Raw genomic sequence first — 20,183 nt, 5'->3', positions numbered from 1 at the left:
AACTAATATTAATTTAATTTTTATTGTAATGTCTATTTTAATCTTATGTTAGTAAATAATATAATGTGTATTGGGTGGAGCATTGTCTAATAAAATGATTATGATTAAGACCATATTTATAATGACTTAATGACTCAAGACATCAATTTTATATCCACTATCATGTTAGTGCTGTTATATCTATTTGTGCCCTAATAAAACTTAAGCATTTATAAACCTTAATCAAGCCACAATATTGTTTATTAGTTGTTTACTTATGTCAGATAGGACTAGGTATGTAAATAAATAAGTAATTTCAGATAACTTCACTACAATTACATCAAGAAGTTAGTCTGTATGGATGTATATTTGTATAACAGGGGTCATGTAACCGGAAGATAGTAAGGACTACGTCTAACAGTCCGATAAGGCAAAGAAAATCTAAGTAGGTCACTTTTAGTGTAAAGATATTAGTTTACAGCTTAAAGAAAATTCACACAAAATGAAATAAAAGAGCAACTTTTTTGGACAACTCTGAAAGGAGATACGTCGCTCAATACGTCAATTGTCGCCAAAAAGATCAGAATAAGTAGAGCACGAAAATAATGTACAATAAAGTGAAAGGGTAAATACCGAAACGAACTTCCAATATGTCTCGGTCAATGTATTGTTGGAGAAAACGACCTCAATGAAGTTGCTTTAGCGACTATATTTGCAATTATAATTGTTAATTATTGATCAGTTGTTGATGAGAAATAAATAAAAGAGAAGTCTTCCAAAACAATCTACAGAAGCGTACTAATTACTGATGGGAATACACATAAAAAACGCTCACCGAAGCCGGGGACTGCTTTCAATTATATCACTGTCAGCCCCGTGATCCCATGCTTAGGAATTATTACTTGATATTAAACTAACATCGAGTGGACTGCTATCCACAAAATTTATTTACATAAAAGCCCTACACTCGTCCGACAGCCAATCGACGGCCATCATAGATAGCTAGTGTTGTGCAACTTCAAGAAGTCAAGAACAATGGCAATAAAATAAAATTGCACGGAGATAATAATTATAGTTCAAAATTATTTTAATTCTACTTTATTAAATTACCCATGAATATGAATTATTTATTTAAAATATATTGAATCAATTATTTAATTGAATGTGCTAAAAGTGGCAATAATTTTTCAAGTATAGAATATTCGGAAGTTGGCGCACCTGATTTTGTACCATATCAATGAAATTTGAGCGTTTAAATATATAACTCAGACGCTTTATCCACTGTCATATATGTCATTCTGACACTGACATTTAATCTTAACCTCAAATATCCGATGGTATTATTTCTTTATAATCTTAATTTTGGATTACATTCAATTAACTAAAATGAAATTAACACAATTTTTACTGAGACGTAATCGACTCCCCAATGGACATTTGTTTAGAGGCAAAGATCGTCTAGTGAAAAAGGTGGAGCCGCAACATTTACGTAAACTGGCACAGGATTTTGAAGTAGAAGAGCAAAATATGTTTTATTTGCGATTTCCCTACCTTACTGAGGTTTGTACTTTGAGTAGTATCAGTTCATTGATATATGTAATGTGTAATATTAATTTTTTCCTTGGCATAATTAATCAGTAATCACCACTACCATGGCATAATCAATGAACTAATTTCGTCAAAAATAATAATGCAATTTCAATGTAAAAATTCACTTAATATTTTTGTTTCCAGGCTGAAAGTGCAGGCCACGCTAAAGCATTGGGAAATGCTGATAAAAGGAAACAAAAATTCCAGGAGGAATCTAGAAGGATGTTCAAAGATGATGTAACATTATATGAACGTTTTAGTCACCTTCGCGTTAAGGAGTCGTGGGATTAATGATGTATTGTACAAGTAGAAGGATAAGAAGAGAATAACTTTTGACAATACTTATCTCAATGAAAAACTTAAGCAAAAATTCCAATACCATATTCATAAAACTTGGCATTGTGTTATTATTAGTCCTGATTGGGCTTAAAAAATACTGGAAATACTTGAAGAGTTTACTTGTTATACTGCTACACTAATTGTGTTTAAGTTTATTTTAATTTAGCCAATAAAAGATAATTAGCTCACATCTTTTTTTTGTGTGGAATGACAGAAACAGTATTGTACATAAATAATAACTTTATTCATGGACATCAAATACATTAATTGTAAATATCTTACAGAATAATATTATCAACTTACGATATCACATTTAGTAGACATTCTCACTTTGCGCAGTTACAATCCTTGATTAAAACATCACCCTTATATCAATCAGCTAAACATTCATGCCTTACAATCTAGTTCTTTTAGCAGGCAACAATAGTATAGTAACATTTGTGTCACTATTTGCAAACAGAAGGGATAAAGACTGACTGAACAATATCTAGTAACAATAAATACAAAGACTAAAGTGCAAGAAAAATATTAAAATGCATTTATTATCACCTCTTGATAGCAGAGAGGAGAGAACAGCTAATTCTTGTTTAAGTCTTAACACTAATGTGATAAATGTTTGTAAAAAATCTTAAAGTAAGGTCTCAGACCACAAATATTAAAAAGATTCAATATAACAATTTGCAATAAATTTTGCAACTGAAAAATAAACAATATTTAAGTATATCTTACTTAATGCTTTAAGTACACAGTATATGGAGCGAAATTTTATCCAGTGCACATACTTTAGTACAATTTGTAGAACATGACATGAAATTGTTTGCTTTTACCATTGACATCCAAGATAACACTGCATTTCAACATCATAGTAAAGCATATAAAGATAAAAAACAAGTAACATGTGTTCTTCAATGTGCAACACGTATTTACGTGGGTACTTGTGTCTTGTCACAATGTTAAGTTTCAGTTTTCTTTACATACATGACATCAACTTAGGTACATGAGTCATTACTATGACATGAGTGTTGCATGCATGCATTTAGGGTGTCCTTAAGTGTCATTGATTTAGTGGAATCATTTTGAAGATCATTAAAGTAATCGTCGCCTTTGCTTGCATTAATTACCAGACTATGTTACAAACTATGCATTACAATTTATACACTGAAAAAAAACTCACCCTGGATTGATACCATTAAATATAATCAACACTTGTTTGGAAAGAGAAGAATCGTGGACTCTTCTCTTTCCGCGCAGACTCTAACAAATTAAATTTCTCTTCTTCAAAGTCTTCAGAAATAAGACATTGTGATCATACTGAGGAGCATTTCACTGTTGTTCTTGAGAAAATTAAAAAACTTAAGACTAAATGTTAAAATAATACTTTTAATTTCAAGTTGTAATTTACTTGACTTTCTGAACTAATACCTATAAAAATCTCTTAAAAAAATCTCTTAAAAATTATCAAGTTTTCATATATTCGATATTAAAATTAATTAATATTTTTGGTCCACGCAAAAGCGTCATCTTTGAGGTCCTTCCTGTACAGAGATTTCCCTTGATGTAAGTACTCTGCAAACTGGGAGACGACCGGGTCCCTCATGCAGGATGCCACGGCGATCACCTTGTCCTTCTCATCGAAAAAGAAAATAACAAACTTGAGGCCGGCAATATCGCCGTCTATCATCGTGCTAGCCGGACGCCCGCAACCAGCGTAACGAATAGATTTACCGAATACCATAGTCCAGAAGTATGGAACTGTTCTTAAAGGCGCTTCCCTCTTTAGAATGTTTAAAGCGGCCACCCGTCCATGGTATTGAGCTAAGCCAATATGTCCTATGCTCATTTGTTTGTTCTCGTAACTATACACGGGAGCGTACGCGATATCGCCACCGGCATAAATATGTTTGATATTGGTTTCCAACTTATCGTTGACGTTAACCGCGCCGTTGGGTTGCAATGCGATACCGGATTCTTTTAAAAAGTCTGTGTAGTAGGTAGTTCCCACACCCAAAACGAGCATATCAGCTTGCAATGTGGTCCCGTTGGCGAGCTCCACCGATTTGATAATACCATTCTCACCGTTGCATTTCACAATTGTGGTTTGGAAATGGAACGTCACACCGTTCCCTTCAAACAGCTTTTGGAGGCTCTGGCCTATTTCTCTACCAAACACGAGCCCTAAAGGCGCGTCGTCTTTCCCAACGACAGTCATGGACTTTGCTTTCTTAACGCAAGACGAGGCTATTTCAAGACCGATGAAACTCAAGCCTAAAACCACTACATTCTTATCTCCGCCTTCACCTAAAGCATTCAAAATATCCATTGAATCTTGAAAGTCTCTGACAGTGAATATGTTCTTAAGATCAATGCCAGGTACATCAGGCACACGAGGTTTGCATCCGGTGGCCAAATACAATGAAGTATAAGACAGTTTGGAGCCGTTGCTAAGATGTACTAGTTTCGAGTCAGGCTCAACTTTAATGGCTTCCGTGCCTCTGATAACACGAATATTCGATCCATTGTAATATTCCTGTGTCCTTGCTTGGAGTTTCTCAATGTCTGTAGCTGTTCCTATCTTGGACACTTTGACCCTGTCGTAGGGGAGGAAGTGTTCTCTGGTGACCATGGTGATGAGGCCGCGGTAGCCCTCGGCGCGGAGGGTCTCGGCGCAGGTGGCGCCCGAGGGGCCGCCGCCGACGATGACCACGGAGGAGCCGTCCGCGGTGCAGGGGCTGCCGAGGTCCTTGATGCGCTTGTTGCTCTTTAAGTCGCTGATCTTGGCGCGTACCTGAAGCAGAGAGGCAGTCTTTATTAGTATGTTGCGAAGGAACGCTTGTTGCACATTTCATAAGGTGACAACCAAAACTCAATAATTAATAATTAGGTACTACCTAGCTACCACAACTTCAGACAGAGCCATTGTGAACCGTACTAGTATTATAACAAAATAACGTTGATTTTTGTTTAATTATTTTTATGCAATTAGTGAGTTTTGCTTGTCATTTGACTACATATATGTAGAAATCGTTGAAGCCGTTATATGCACAAATGTTATTCATTTAGGTAGGTTACTGTGATAAAGTACTACATTTTAAAGCGACTGAGGCCGACAGCACTGCTGTAGTTGGGTTACCTTGACATTGTATTCAATGACGCACTGCATTTTGGCGTTAATTAAAATATATAGTTATGTTACAGTTGACGATAATATTTGCACCGATTCGCTATAAAAGTTCTTAGCTGCATGATTTCTGCCATGGGACATATTTTTAAAATAAAATTAGTTAGGCATACATAGAAGCCGCACTACTGGCAATAAATGCAAAAATAGGGCTTCGTAGTCACTCAATCTTTTGATTTTTCGATAGAATATAACCAATTCTATAGATTATACCAATCGGCAAAGGCGGGGCTGTAATAGTTCTACCACAAGTTCGGAACCACAGTGAATCGTGCTAATATTAGAATAAGGTTGATTTTTGTATAATTATTTTTTTACATTGAGTGAGTTTTGGCTGTCCCCCTGACGATAATAAGGCCTTCATGCAGGCAGGGTTAAAAATGCGTAGTCATGCGACCTAACAACTAAAAGCAATAACACCAAGGTTCATTTGTACGACTCGGCACGGGATACGAGGCTGAAACCTACTTACCTACATGCCGACTGAATTGAATAATAATTATGTAACCTAAGGACGTAGGTATACTATGTATAATATTTTATATCAGTGACAACCCTATAAAATATTAACGTGATTAATAAGTGAAAAATAAAGTACGTAGCCTAAACAATTTCCCATTTGCTTAAAAGTCTTTCGTTCTGTTCCACCTCATATATCTAACTAAGTCTCAACTCAATCTAGTCTAGTCTCTTTAAGAGCCCTTCAACGTGCACACTAGCGCCACTGCTAAATAATCGTGATTATTTAAATTTAACGACAGGTATTTAAAAAAGGGGGCCGCTACGTACTATATTGCTGCTGGATTCGTCAATATGTATATGCGTCCAAAGTTAAAACGGCCGTTTTTGTTTTGAGCTCATAGATCGACGAATCCAGCAACATAAAAACTAGTTTGATGTATTCAAAAGGTACTTAAATACACAATACAGTACGTAGCGGCCCCCTTTTTTAAATACCTGTCGTTAAATTTAAATAATCACGAATATTTACCAGTGGCGCTAGTGTGCACGTTGATGGGCTCTATACGGTATCCTAATAAGAGAAATAAGTAACATCAATTTCCGTTTATGTTTAAAATTACGGAAGTACCTACTCGCTGTAGTGACTCTGAAAATAGGACGTAAGATATTGTTTCGCATATCCTCCAATACGATATCGCAGCATAAAAGACTGCACGTACATAACTGAAATAATTGCCGTCTTTAATCATTTTCATGCATAAAAGTCAGCAAATTGAGTCAGAGAACCATTTGCCCGGAACTAAGTAAACAATATCACTCATATGCACACGTTCTTGTGATTCATCCGCATTTTATGAGTTATTAGGTACGCATTACCTACAGTTGAGACGGTCGGTCGAGCCGACCTTCAGATTATTGAGTCACCGTTGTGAACTAGTAAACCGCTCCGAATTCGGTCAAACTGACTGACCCTGGCCACATTTCATTGGTGACTTGACAGGTGTAGGTACTTGATACAGGCCACAGAGCATACCTACATTGAATGCTCGTATGTTATAATAATAATAATAATACAGGGTGGCCCAAAAATACGTTGGCAAAGATTTTTTAGTAATATTTTTCTTACACTTCTTTTACAAAATGTCAAATTAAAACTACAATAATCTAAATCTTCTAAATCTAAAAAGCAAAACGTATCATATTCAAAATATCCCGCAGAAAAAAAATATCAACGCAAATCATGAAATCAGACATTGTAGATATAAAAGTAGAGGTACAGAAATAAATTTATGACCTACGTCAACGACAATGAGCGAAGCGAAAACCAAAATAGTAGACGAGGGTAAAAATGGACATTTATGCCCTTGTTGTACACTCTGCTTTTCACTTCGATTGCGAGGAAAATAAATTATATTTTTCACGGCAATTTACACCACGAAATTATCGTAAAGCGAAAGAACAACCAATACCCAACCAACCAATACATAACCAATTCCCGCCAACTAACTTTTTAATTATTTTTTTAAATTTTCAACATGTGATCAGAGTTTCAGACGCTTGGTTTTCTGCCAAGTCTAACATTTCGGAGCATTATTGAACGATAATCGACTCCTATTTTATGTGATTTACTAAATTTAATGACAGAAAATACGGATTTCTAATAAATTGTATCAAAAATAAAATAATATAACAAGTTTTGTCATCTACACAATTTTATTGCTCAGTAAAATTGTGCAATATGTTTTAACTGTTTGGCTGTTGAGACCGATAACCTTAGTCTTAAAAGAAACTTTTACTTTTATGCTCTAGAGCATAAAATGCGATTTTATGTCGTCTACGGACGACATAAAGGTGCACTTTTTGAGCATGAGATGTGAAAAATTATTTTACAGCCCAGCCCAGTGTAAAATAATTACTAATAGAGACCGTCCTCAAATATTTATCCTCTCAAGTTCTTATAATACGTAGTCGTATGTTCAATTTTTAAGGAGCAGGAGGGCCCAGTTTCGAATCCTGGTAATAAGGGCATTTATTTGTGTGTTTATGTATTTTGTATTTTAATTAGTACATATTAGGTGTTTGTCTTTTTCTATCCTAAATCATCAAATGATAATGCAGGCTGTACACACACTCGTCGAGAGCCTCTCTCTATCTATCCAATCCAATCGGAGATCGGAGAGACGCGAGACGAGACGAGTAATAAATAATAAATAAGTAATAAAAAAATAAGTAATAAATAACGGAGCAGTATGTAGTATCTACACACTCGTGCTCGGCCTGTCTCGGGGTGTCTCGACGAGTTGTACAGCCGGCATAAGACAGTTCGTTTGAATGAGGAAAAGTTATCATTTTCCTTGTTTACTATGTTAGATAGACGCATTACCTAAACTACTGATGATCAGGTACCTATCAAGTTGCAACTAAAACTATCCAAGTATCCATTGAGTATGTGTACCAGGGATGTTGCGAACATCCGCATCCGCAACCGCGGAACTTTCGCATTATTTTCAACATCGATTTTATGCGGATGCGGATGTCGAACAAGAATAGAATAGAATTTCTTTATTTGCCAGAATACGTATGGTACAAGATGACAACAGAAAAGGTTTTACATGTAACATCAGTATTCAGTCGAAGACACGACATGCAAATAATTGTCAATTTAATAATTTTAACATAAAATAAAAGCACAATATTGAAAAATCTTAGACACAGTCGGTACAGGAACGTCTTAGCGGCGGCGTAAGTGCTAGGTAATTTCGTCATTACCTATAACGAAATCGTCTAGATCCAGAAAAGTCGGCCAAGTTACTTTTTATTAAATATAACGCACCTATAATCTTGCTCAAATACTAAATGTTTCGTTTTTTTTTAATAAAAAAAGACAGAAAATGTAATATTTGACGTTTTCTAAGTACCTAATCTTGACATCCGCATCCGCGTTTAAATATCCGCATCCGCATCCGCGGATGTCAAAAAATCTGCATCCGCAACATCTCTGATGTGTACGACTTGTGTGCCACATTATTAGATATTACTAAATTTGACATGTGTATATTGTGTAAGTACCTATACCACTTTTAACCTAGGTGCTGCATCATTGTTTATTATAAAACGATGAACAAAAAAAGGCAGTGTGCGAACGTGACATCATTGGCTACTAAACGTAGATGAGAATGAAACGTAGATGTAGAATTGAAGAAATTTGAACCTTATGTGATTCTATTTTTAAGTTCAAATTTCTTCAATGTTGTGTCTCGAGTTGTCAACTTCTTCCCGCCGTGTACCGTATAACATAGGATGTACCTAGTCATTTTATAAGCCACCTAACAACTGCATCACAAGGACGTTTAGGATAAAAAATAGCTCCCCAGTGGCTCAGAATAAGTTTTTCATTGTCCTTTTATTTTAGCAGACATCTAAGTACCTAAATATAAATCCAAATCATATTGTCCCACTCTAAGTTCGTATGTAATAAAGGCGAAATTGGGGTTAGACCAAATTTTCAATAAACTGCAACATTGATAACGGGGTATGGCAATGAAATTACTTTCTTACTTATCATGAGAACTGAAAGATATCATTTAGACGAGACGCCATATCAATGGTAATCAATAATCACACTGATAAATTTAATTGATTGGCATTTTTTATCGATAATAATCATTTAAAGATTAAATTGTTTAATCTCATCTCTATCCCGAGACAGATATTTACCTAATGTGTATGACTTTAAAATCCTTAAATACTAAAATTATAAATGCGATAGAACTGTCTGTTGACCGTCGTCATTTTGTAAACCGTTTTGATGAAACGTATTTAAACTATCGTGAGACATACTAACTTTACTCACTCATGCACTGTTAGTGCTTGAAAATGGAGACCTATTAGGCTCTCCGAAACATATCGCGCAACTCGCGCGAGTGAATAAAAATACGTGAGTAAAACCGTTTTGATGAATCTTGGTAATTATGGAGATAGTTTGGAGTGGAGCCCGGGGTAACTAGGGTAGTTTTTAGAGTTCCGTACCCAAAGGGTAAAAATGGGACCCTATTACTAAGACTCCACTGTCCGTCTGTCTGTCACCAGTAGGGCTTGCAATTCGAATATTCGAATATTCGAATTTGTCGAATATTCGACCTGTTTTGATATTCGAATATTCGGCCGCTCAGGTTTCGAATATTCTAATATATTTTTTATTAGTATAAAAAATCTATTTTATCCGCTGTAGTTACAGTTTCTGTGTATTTTCCGGGTATTTACAGTGAATGAGGAACGATAGGTACCCAAATACGAAGGAAATAATATTTTTACTGTATTCCTCTCGATAGACTTCGTGAATACAGTGAAACTTAACTCAATTTGAAAGAAAACGAAATCAAAAAGTATGTTATTTTTACGGTGCGTAAGTTTTAAGTTATAAAGGTCATTCTGTTTATTCAGTGCAAGCGTGCGTTAAGCGATTTTTTGAAGACTAAACCTTGCCCGCACTTATCGCAATTCTCAAATTTGATCATACCAAACCTGCCCAACTAGGTAATCTAACTATGCACCTTTAGCTAACGAATAGTCCACCCAGTAGTCAACTAACTTTTTCCCTTAAATATTCCAATATTATATAATTAAGTCGACCTTTAGGAATAAAAACTTGCCAAAACAAACAAAGTCAATAAAGATTCAAAATACAATGGAATTAGGTACATGCCTTTTTACAGGCCTCTGAGTGACTACAAGTTAATTTAAATCAAAAAATAATTACCTACTAAAAAAAATATCTTACATACCTAGGTGTTTGGATGGTTAAAGTTATATTATTTCACGCAACGACGCATTTATAATAAAAGTTTTATCTAGAAATATTGAATACGTCTTATTTTGGCGTTTTACTTGTTTTTATAAATGTGGGCATCTCATAGTAGGATGATAAAATCTAGTTAATTTCTGCAAAATATCATTAGTTTTAGCAATATGTGAAAAAAGCTTTTGAATAAAACGATAATAAACCGATTTCTCGTTCTTTTTCTTATTTTTTATAATATTCGAATAATTATTCGAATATTCGAATATGTCGTCAGAAAAAGTCGAATATTCGAATACCTGAAAGTTTCGAATATTTGCAAGCCCTAGTCACCAGGCTAAGCTGTATCTCATGAACCGTGATAGCTAGACAGTTGAGATTTTCACAGATAATCTGTTGCCGCTGTAGCAACAAATACTAAAAAGTACGGAACCCTCGGTGGATGAGTCCGACTCGCACTTGTCCGGTTTTTATATCAATAATCATCATCATTCCACGCAGACGAAGTTGCGTTGGGGGCAGAAGCTCGTTAAATCTAACGATTTATGTACTTATATGAATTTTTATAAATTCATATTTATAAATATGAATGCGAAATCGTCATTCTACACAGACCTAGTGTAAATTTCATTCGACAGCGTGACGAGCGTTCGCGTTTACGATGTCTATTCTTGTATGGGATTGTGAACAGCGCGCCAAGCGGGACGTTTTGGAAACTCAAAACCCCATACAAAGTGACACAACGCAAACGCGTACGTGACGGCACACTATCGAATGAATTTACACTAGGGGTAGGTACAGGTACAGAAGGTAGTTTTATACTAAACATTTATTGACTAATCAATCTAATAATGAATGTCTAAGTAGGGCATTAACTAGTTGTATTTTAATACAGATATATTGATAAATAATTATTATGGGGATTCGTTCCCAATACTTATGTAGAGGGTTGCAATGGAATGAAAGAATGCCCCGATACGCCCTCTCACGATCCTCTTATTTTTAATTAAATTCCTTCACGTAATACCCTGCTTTCTTATTTCCCCGAGGTCTTTTGGCGCGTTCTTTTAAGGCGTTCCTAGTAGATGACTAAATGAAAATATTCAGAACGAATTCAGATTGAGTATAGTCAATCTTTATTTGGTGTAGGTAGTACTAGGTACAGTTAACTGTAAAAATATGGGTGTAGCTAACTTATTCAAAAATATGTCCCATAGTTCTTAATTCACTGACGTAAGAGCTATGGGACATATTTTTGAAATGATTTGCGCACCCATATTTTTACAGTTACCAGGTTACCAGGGTACCTACCTACCCTGTATACAGAGTGGTCCAGAAATATATTAATTCCCGCGTAGTCAGCGACCCATACAACTTTCCCTTTCCCTACATGGTTTTTGAACAATCAATACGTATTACCTATAACGGCTATAACGTATACCGTTAGAAATGAGAAATGTGCTCAACATATTTATAGGCAGTTTGTGATTTAAAATGTATTTATGTTTCAGGAACTATAAGTTCTTGAGGTTACCTACATTGGACAAGGAGGTATGTACTATTATACAATCGATTTCCGCCTCTGACCTGCCATGTCAACAACATTGTGACCTCTATCACGACTGCTTGACAAGTATTGATTAAAATGAAAGACAGGTAAGTATTACACCTTTACCTACCTGTATTAATAAGGTCAGGCCAAAATTATATTTTATACCGGGTGTGGCCTGTAACATGAGCAAATAATTAAAACATAGATTGTACTCCTCAAACGGGGACACTTTTGTTCAACAACTTTTAAAAATTATGAAGTATTTAGACTCGCTATTTATCATACATAATAAATATTATCTTCAATGGACGCCATCGCCACGCCATATCATTGTGATTGACGTTGCTTGTCACGCCTTAAACATAACAAAATTCGCAATACATTGCGTCTTAGAATAAACTACTTAGTTTAGTTTAGTCCTCATACTGACCAACATGGTCAATGTTGGTCAGTATGAGGAGTACAGCCTACGGTTTAATTTTTTGCTCATATTACAGGCCACACCCGGTATAAATGTTTAACGCTGCCGGCCTTATGTATGGATTGGAGGAACAATCAGATGAAAAATTCTAAGATATGGTGCTACCTGCTGGCTGCAATCGAATTGGTTCTTGAAATGGAAGGTTCTTAAGAATAAGAATTTGAAATAGGTATTCCAAATGCCATCTTTAGCAAATTGGCAACTTTTACCTAACCCCCATGGATAAGAATGTGTTCATTGGATAAGAATGGGTAAAGTCGCCATCAGACATGGTCTAATAAAACATGGTCTTCCATTCCCAGAGTGACACGCGATTACGTCACAATAACATTGCCACTTTATTTCAACATAACATGTTACATGGGTACATTATACCTATGGTTAATAAGTTAAAATATTTCTTTATAATTTTATAATTTTCATTTATATGTATTTTAGCTTAAATTTTACAATAACAGTTCATTTTTAATTACTCGTTAGCAATATCTTCCGATTCACGAAAGAAATTTCAGACTTTCGGGTAATTCTGTTTATGCTACTGGCAACACAGGATAGCGCTGTGGACATTTGACAATTCGGATCTAGATAACTTCATGCCCTGACCGTCATCCTTGTCGAACGCGTGTTAATTGTTATTTCCTTCTCGCTCAGTGTCAGCAGTCGCAGTGTTTTCCAAACTTTTCACGTCGTAAGCTTGGTAATTAATGTGTAACTGTGAATTAGTTTTTTAAACGTTTGTCTTGTATAGATAAATAAAGTTTAATTAAATACATTAGATTTGTTTTATTTTACTATGTTTCTACATAAATAACTTAAAATTAATGCCGTTAAAATAATTTTCACCGTTGGTTAAAATTCTCCCACATTTCAAAGTTTGAGAACCTGTAAACAGCATGATGACGTAGGCGCGTGTCAGTTAGGTCATACGCGAATCTCGGAATGGAGTACCAGGCGGAGTATATTATTATACCATGGCCATCAGATATATCGGAGCGGCCATGATGTTCACAATATCTGAACGCGCACTCTATCGCCTTGACAATAGAGGCGTGTTCAGATATTTGTGAGCACCATGGCCGCTCCGATATATCTGATGGCGACGGGGTACACCACGTATAGGGTGACTGGACTACTATATAGTTATTGGCCCCTCCATAGTAATTATAAAGAACGAATTAGGTCCGCGGAAAGTAGAAACGTAAGACTTTCGCAAACGCTCTCGGGCCATATGAGAAAAATACTAGAGAAAGGTAGACCTATACCTAGTAATAAATCTTATGAACTAGTAGGTACTAGAATAAGCCCGGAATACGCTACTTCGAACTACAAATATTCGAAAGATGCCACAACGGAAACAGACTAATGTAGGTATGATATATGTATTTTTGTAAACATATTTTTGTGAGTGTTGCGAATGCAATAAGTTAAAATTAGACACGATCCGTCGTCTGTCTGACGGCATCATCATCAGAACAATTCCGTTCAACGTAAATACTCAACTTTACATTTTTCTATATAGCCTAAGCAAATTAGAAAAATCTGCGGAAATAATTAGTGTAGTTTTGAAAATTGGTAGAGGTATACCTTGTGGTGTCCAGATAAATATACTAAAAGTCCTCGAGGGGGTGTGCTGAGGGTGTGGGGGAGGGGGGTTGAAGGTACCTTTTTTCATATTTTTGCTCATATCTCGAATATCTGGGTCTCTTGGGTCACTTTTAATAACCTTATTTTATACGGTTTTAATTCGACTCTTTCAAATCGAAAGAAGGATTAGGTTCCCAGGTTTAGGTTAGGTAGGCATGTCGCGCGAGTGACTAAAAACAAGTGAGTGCGCGCGAGTGACTAAACCGTAAAACTATTCAAAATTCAAAGGATTAGGTTGGCTCAAAGCTTAAGCTTTAGCTTGGTTGGCTTGGTTACATACATGTCTGTCTCTTGGGTAACGTAAGTTAAATTGACCCAACAGAGGGTTACTTTGGCCCACTTAATTAGCACATATAGGAGGGTCTAAGTAAAAATATAAAAACGTGAATGGACGCCTTTAGGTGTAGGGATAAACCTGCGCCAAATTAATTCCAACGGCCAAAGATACCCTCCAGGACCAATATAACCAGACCCGATTTTACAATAAGTATTTCTAAACTAAACACTCGTTTTCCAGAATGTATGTTTAAGAACTAGTTTTTAGGGTTCAGTAGCCATTTCGCAAAAAAATCCTGAAATTATCGTCGCTTCCGTTCGCATGGAAATGGAACAAGCATTTTACGTGGAAACTAGAAATAACTATAAAATTTATCGCTATTTTACGAACTATTCTTAGTGATGTCATGTATGAGCTGTGAGCTAATCTAATCTGATGTCTGACTAGCTTTTGGGTTTTTTGTAGATTAACATTTTTGGGCGCGGTACGTTCAAAGTAAGAGAGGAAAAGGCGGGAAACGATTGTGACTAAGGGTGGTATTCCACCTATCCAATTTCATTGTCCAATGTGTATTACGTCTCACATTTTGCTTTAATGAGAGAGTGAGACGCACTGTCATTGGACGAAGAAAATGGACAGGTGGAAACCACCCTAAAAGAGTCAATTAGGCCGTGTTCTGGACGCTTGCGACAAGCGGCGCGGACACCGGAGCGGCGAGTGGCGGCCGCCGCCGCTGCCGTTGTCGTCCAAAACAGATTCATTCAGTAAGTAAGTATGATAGGACTACTTGGTGCCGGGCGGCGCGAGCGGTGCTTGGCGGGACTCGATCACGATGACTTAAACGAATCTGGACAGCGGCGGCGTTCCGCTGCCCGCGCCGCTAGACGCTTGCGTCCAGATTGCGGCCTTATGCTTATGAAATTATGACTTCTTACAAGACGGCGGTTAAGCCGTGATAGGTAAAATATGACATACCTAACTCGGATTTTATGATACCAGTACATACATCATGACACATAAGATAGCGCGCAAGATATTATTCACAGTATATTTCCGTCATTTCCGTAGTACTAGTCAAAGCTTTTTGCAGCTTAATTGCTAATAACAGGTATATTGGTCAAGGCAATTCTACCGTAGTATGAGGGACATGAAAATCGCAACATTAGCGTTTCAAATTACCGCATAGTCACCCTCCACTATTGCGCTTTTTACGCGGTTAGATCGTACGCCGCTTCGGTGAGCGAGACAGCGCAATGCATGTACCTATATAGCGATGTCTCGCTGGCTCACCCGGGCGGCGTGGTACCAGCCGCAATGGAGATGGTATATGCATTTAGGATGGGAAGCTGTTTGTTTGTGCGTGCTAATGAATGTACCCAACTATCTTTAAAACCACAAGTCGCTAGAGACCTCATACTATTGTCACTGTGACAAAGTACAAAATGGGTAGGAAATTAAAGTTTTTGAATGTACTAATACCTACTTCAGTCAGTATAATAAAAGTCTGTAACAACTCACCTTAACTTCTCCTTTTTCAGTAACTGTAACCTTGTAGCACGGCAGTGAATCGAAGCCAGGAAACTCTTCAATATCCCCCGTCTTGATATTGAAGCAAGCTCCATGCCACTGGCACCTTATCCTCCCATCTCCAAGAGCCCCAGACACCAGCGGAGCCCCATAATGAGTGCACTTAGTGCCCAACGCACTGAATTCTCCTTTCTGTTTCACAAGCAGCACTTTTCCTTCATCTCCGATGTCAAAGACTTTCATTTCATTGTCTTTCAAGTCATCTTGATTGCAGACAACTGACTCTACATAGTTGCTGGTTGATTCCAAGCGGGAAATGGTGCCACCTAAAAAGAATATTGTGTTACCTACTAGGTTTTGTATGGAAATGCAGACAAGCTAGTGACTATACAGTAACACATAATAAAATCTGTGAAATATTTTTTTATAATACATTTCTTCTTTTAAGTTCTGAATATTATAGTAACCAATTCTTCATACTGTCTCCTGGGTCACTTTTTGTAATAATTAGAACATGGCTTATGGGACAGATTAAAAAAGAATCAGCTGCTTCAAATAAAAAAAAAAAACAAATGAATAATTAATTTTTCAAGCTAGGTTTATCTCAGTGTGGCAAAAAAAATAATTTTTGGGGTATGCGGTAACTATAAAAACTATGCATATTCATTGATCATAAGTGGGTAGATATCCTTTAAGTTATGTGTGTATAAATTGTTTTGTAACTTTTTACTCTTTTTAGTAACACTTCAACACTGGAACAGGTATTAAGGTTTGCAATTAACGCTGAATCATATTAAAGTCGCGGTCACGGCCTTCACAGATGCTTATACCTTTTAATTACAACATATAAACAAGAATAGTAAAAATTTAATTACTTACGTCTTTCATTGGTTTCCCTGCTTGATGTGGTGTTTATATTACAAGTCCGCGAAAATGAAGTACCCATTTTATTAGTATTTACTACCGAACCTGTGAACCAATACTGTTTAAACTAATAAGAACAATTTGAATTTCGCTCTATTTTTCTTACACCTTCATAAGATATACGATAGGAATTCGATCAATTAGGTCAATTGTAACAACAACTTATGTAGAATAAAAAGCGTAGTGTGTAATATCTATTCGTAACATAAATTAAGGGAAAGGAATTACCTTGAACAATACGTCTAACGACCTTGTTCAAGAAACCACTTCTGCAAAATACGACCATTTTTAAAAAGTGGTACGCAGCTGTCAAATGATTGTCACTTTTTCTGTTGCCAGCTCAATCGTCTTAGCCCGAGTTCAGGGAAAAAAGTATCATTTATAGTTGGTCAAGCATATCTTGTCAGTAGAAAAAGGCGGCAAATTTGAAAACTGTAGGTGCGAAGGGATATCGTCTCATAAAAAATTTAAATTTCGTGCCTTTTTCTACTGACAAGATTTGCTTGACCATCTATAATTAAACCATAGCAGCCGAAGCCACCGTAGTTGAGTTTTTTTTTATACCACATCGGTGGCAAACAAGCATACGGCCCGCCTGATGGTAAGCAGTCACCGTAGCCTATGGACGCCTGCAACTCCAGAGGTGTTACATGCGCGTTGCCGACCTTTTAAAAACCTGTACACTCCTTTTTTTGAAGAACCCCATACTGTAGACCCTCGGGAAAACCTCGGAAGGGAGCTCATTCCACAGCCGGAGCGTCCGCGGGAGGAAATTCCTCTTAAATCGCACAGTACGCGACCATTTAGGTTCTAGGGTGTGAGGATGAACACCCTGCCGACGACGAGCGGTGCGCTGATAGAAAGCGGCCGTTGGCATCGTGTCAAATAGTTCTTCTGAGCACAGCCCATTGTACAAGCGGTAGAACACACACAAGGAGGCAAAATCTCTCCTTAGACTTCATTCAAACTTCAAACGCTTGTGAGTTTGGGATCATCGACGATTCTTACAGCGCGCCGTTGGACTGAGTCGAAGGGTCCAAGCTGGCATCCAGGTGCTCCTGCCCAAAGGTGACAGCAGCTGCTGAGCAGTTGATTGTAGCCTCCAAAATGTTGTGGCAACACTGGCAACGACGTTTGTAACTTTGTAAGTATGAAGCCACTTTCACACACTATAGTGGTTTTGGGCTGATGAATCTTGATCTCGGTGACTTCACGAACAAAATAGTCCAGCTCCAGCTTGTCTTCTAGGGCTTTCTGCGGTAGAGGGGCTTGACTGATATTCGTAGAACGTAGAAGTAGACGGCTGTGTCGAAATTGCGAATATTTCTTTACATGTCGTTGCAGACTACGTATTTTATACTCCTTGTAGACGGCAATCAATCGGTTTTATATCAAGTTTTATACCTATTCATTTCATGCGGGGGATAATAAAATGTCACCTACTTCGTCCAAATCCTGACATTCTATTTATATTGAATTAATTGAAGATTCATTTTAAACCATCGCTTATAAATACAGTCGGGCCAAGATGGACCAAGCTACCTCTGCATGGCCTTTGCAATAATTAAGTGCGGCAATGTCATCATTATTGGCAAATTTAATGGAAATGTGACGTCTATATTGACTAGTGACTCTTCCTCACTTTATTCCTCTATTCAAGTCGGTGCAAAGTTGGCTTAGACGAACTCTAATCACATCTCAATTAAATCTCATTCGTCGGCATCATGTCGGCATTAGAATCTGGGTAAATACAAAAAAAGGCTGGTAGCATTAATGCATTCAAATTAAATTTAAAAAATAATATTAAAATAAAATGAACGCATCTTCGTAAAGATCTTGAGAAGCGTTCGAATACTAATGCATAGTATCAATTTACCTTAAAAATGAAAACAATAAAAAATATTAACTTATGTATTAAAAAATAATTTTGTTTATTTTTGTTGTAATGCTAATTATTTATATATTTTCCTAAATATTTCATCAGACTCAGTGACAAGACATTAGTAAATAACTTGTAATGATATTGACATTTTGTGTTGTACGTTCATAATGTCACCAGTCTACTGATTATGGTGGACGTGGCCTAGGTGGTGAATATTTTTTGTTGTATTATGTTTTCATCATCGTCATAATATAATAAGGAAATGTCTGAAGCGATTGTGCCCAAGGGTCAGCCGACTCCCGGCGGCGACCCTGAAAAGAAGGGGTGGTTGTTCAAGTGGACAAATTACTTAAAAGGTTATCAGCGAAGATGGTTCGTGTTATCGAATGGATTGTTATCTTACTACAGGTAAACGCTACAAATTACTCTGTTGTTATTCCTCTTCCTACATTTAAAGAAATCTAAGTGCTAGCTTGTAATATGTTTTACAATCAGTATAATTCAGATACATAGTACGTATTCGGTTCATAGTTTTTGCTTATAATTTTCACTCTAATGACATTCCAATGTTTTTTCCTATTTTTAGATAAAACATAGCTAAAAGTTGACAGTTCTGAAGTTTCCTATATTAGGTCGCAGCATCCGCAGCCCCATTATGCGGCAGTATGGGCAACTGCTGTGATTAGGCAGTTGTTATCAGTAATTGATAGGCTATGCATGGGTATCCTTCAGTGCCTATTACTCAGTTTCTTGGCATGTTAATGAGCTTCATTTATTATGATCTGTAAATTTATTACTACTTCCAATTGGCAATGAGATTGTAATTTTATTAAGTATGTAAATGATTTGAAATTGATGAACAATATACTTGTCTTGTCTCTCATTTTATTGCCAAGCGAACTTAGTGCTTAATGTTCCAATTTTATCAGAAATGAATAGTTGTGACTATCAGCATTCTTTTCCTTGCCAAAAAGATACCTTTTATTTGTAAAATAATACTAAATAGTAAGCAAAAGGAAGTATCTTCACTGCACTTTTGTCTTTTTACTACAGGCTTAACCAACCATTTTCGCTATAGTTTTCATTGAACTCTTAATTAAGCTATTACTTTCATGATTTTTATCATATTTTTTGGACCCAAAGTTAAGAGGGAAAAACACTTTTTTTCCTTTTAGAGAAATATTTTTTCCTAACTCAAATATTCACTATATCAAACAAATATTTTAAGAGACCCATATTCATTTTGTAATACCTATTCAAAAACACCCCAAACTATAGGGTTAAAACGAAAGAAAGTCATCCCCATTTTACAAACAAATTTTTTACTGTTTTGTTGGGTTTGATTTTTATACCCATGCCAAATTGCAGCTTTCTCACACTAATCTTTGTAAACAGTACTTTGGTATTGTTTAATATTAATAGTTAACCTGACCTATATCACCCACCCCTTAACCTTTTGTTTGAGTTTGTTTAGCTTCCTACATTTCTCGGTCATGCAATGTTTGAACCAATAATTTGAGGAAATGTCAGGGAATAATAGATATGCAGCT

The 20,183-nt window shown here is 36.4% G+C and overlaps 3 protein-coding genes across 4 annotated transcripts in view; 1 reads left to right on the top strand and 2 right to left on the bottom strand.

Annotated features, from left to right (window-relative positions):
* LOC134800113 (signal peptide peptidase-like 3) overlaps positions 1–990 on the bottom strand; it is a 31,527-nt gene extending 30,537 nt beyond the window's left edge. The window contains exon 1 of the mRNA XM_063772587.1: positions 815–990. The gene's annotated coding sequence lies outside the window, so the exon portion shown is untranslated. The remainder of the gene's footprint in view (positions 1–814) is intronic.
* Positions 991–2,128: 1,138 nt separating this feature from the next.
* LOC134800016 (apoptosis-inducing factor 3) lies at positions 2,129–17,090 on the bottom strand. 2 transcript variants are annotated; one of them, XR_010145497.1, is made up of 5 exons: positions 16,980–17,090; positions 16,707–16,796; positions 15,819–16,153; positions 3,162–4,693; positions 2,129–3,113 (listed from the first exon to the last, which is right to left on the bottom strand). XR_010145497.1 is itself a non-coding variant. In XM_063772453.1 (4 exons), the coding sequence occupies exons 1-4, from the start codon at positions 17,035–17,037 to the stop codon at positions 3,395–3,397; spliced, it is 1,782 nt and encodes a 593-aa protein (XP_063628523.1). In that variant the 5' UTR covers positions 17,038–17,090; the 3' UTR covers positions 2,129–3,394. The 2 variants fall into 2 exon arrangements, 1 of the variants encoding a protein (XP_063628523.1); XM_063772453.1 differs by having other exon boundaries at positions 2,129–4,693.
* Positions 17,091–18,797: 1,707 nt separating this feature from the next.
* The window catches only part of LOC134800105 (oxysterol-binding protein 1), a 39,330-nt gene continuing 37,944 nt past the window's right edge, over positions 18,798–20,183 (top strand). The window contains exon 1 of the mRNA XM_063772579.1: positions 18,798–19,041. Coding sequence (XP_063628649.1) covers positions 18,896–19,041 — 146 coding nt within the window. The 5' untranslated portion in view covers positions 18,798–18,895. The remainder of the gene's footprint in view (positions 19,042–20,183) is intronic.

The sequence above is a fragment of the Cydia splendana genome, chromosome 19, assembly GCF_910591565.1.
Source record: "Cydia splendana chromosome 19, ilCydSple1.2, whole genome shotgun sequence".
NCBI lineage: Eukaryota > Metazoa > Arthropoda > Insecta > Lepidoptera > Tortricidae > Cydia > Cydia splendana.
Note: the sequence above shows the minus strand (reverse complement) of the source record. Positions and strands in the feature narration are given on the sequence as shown.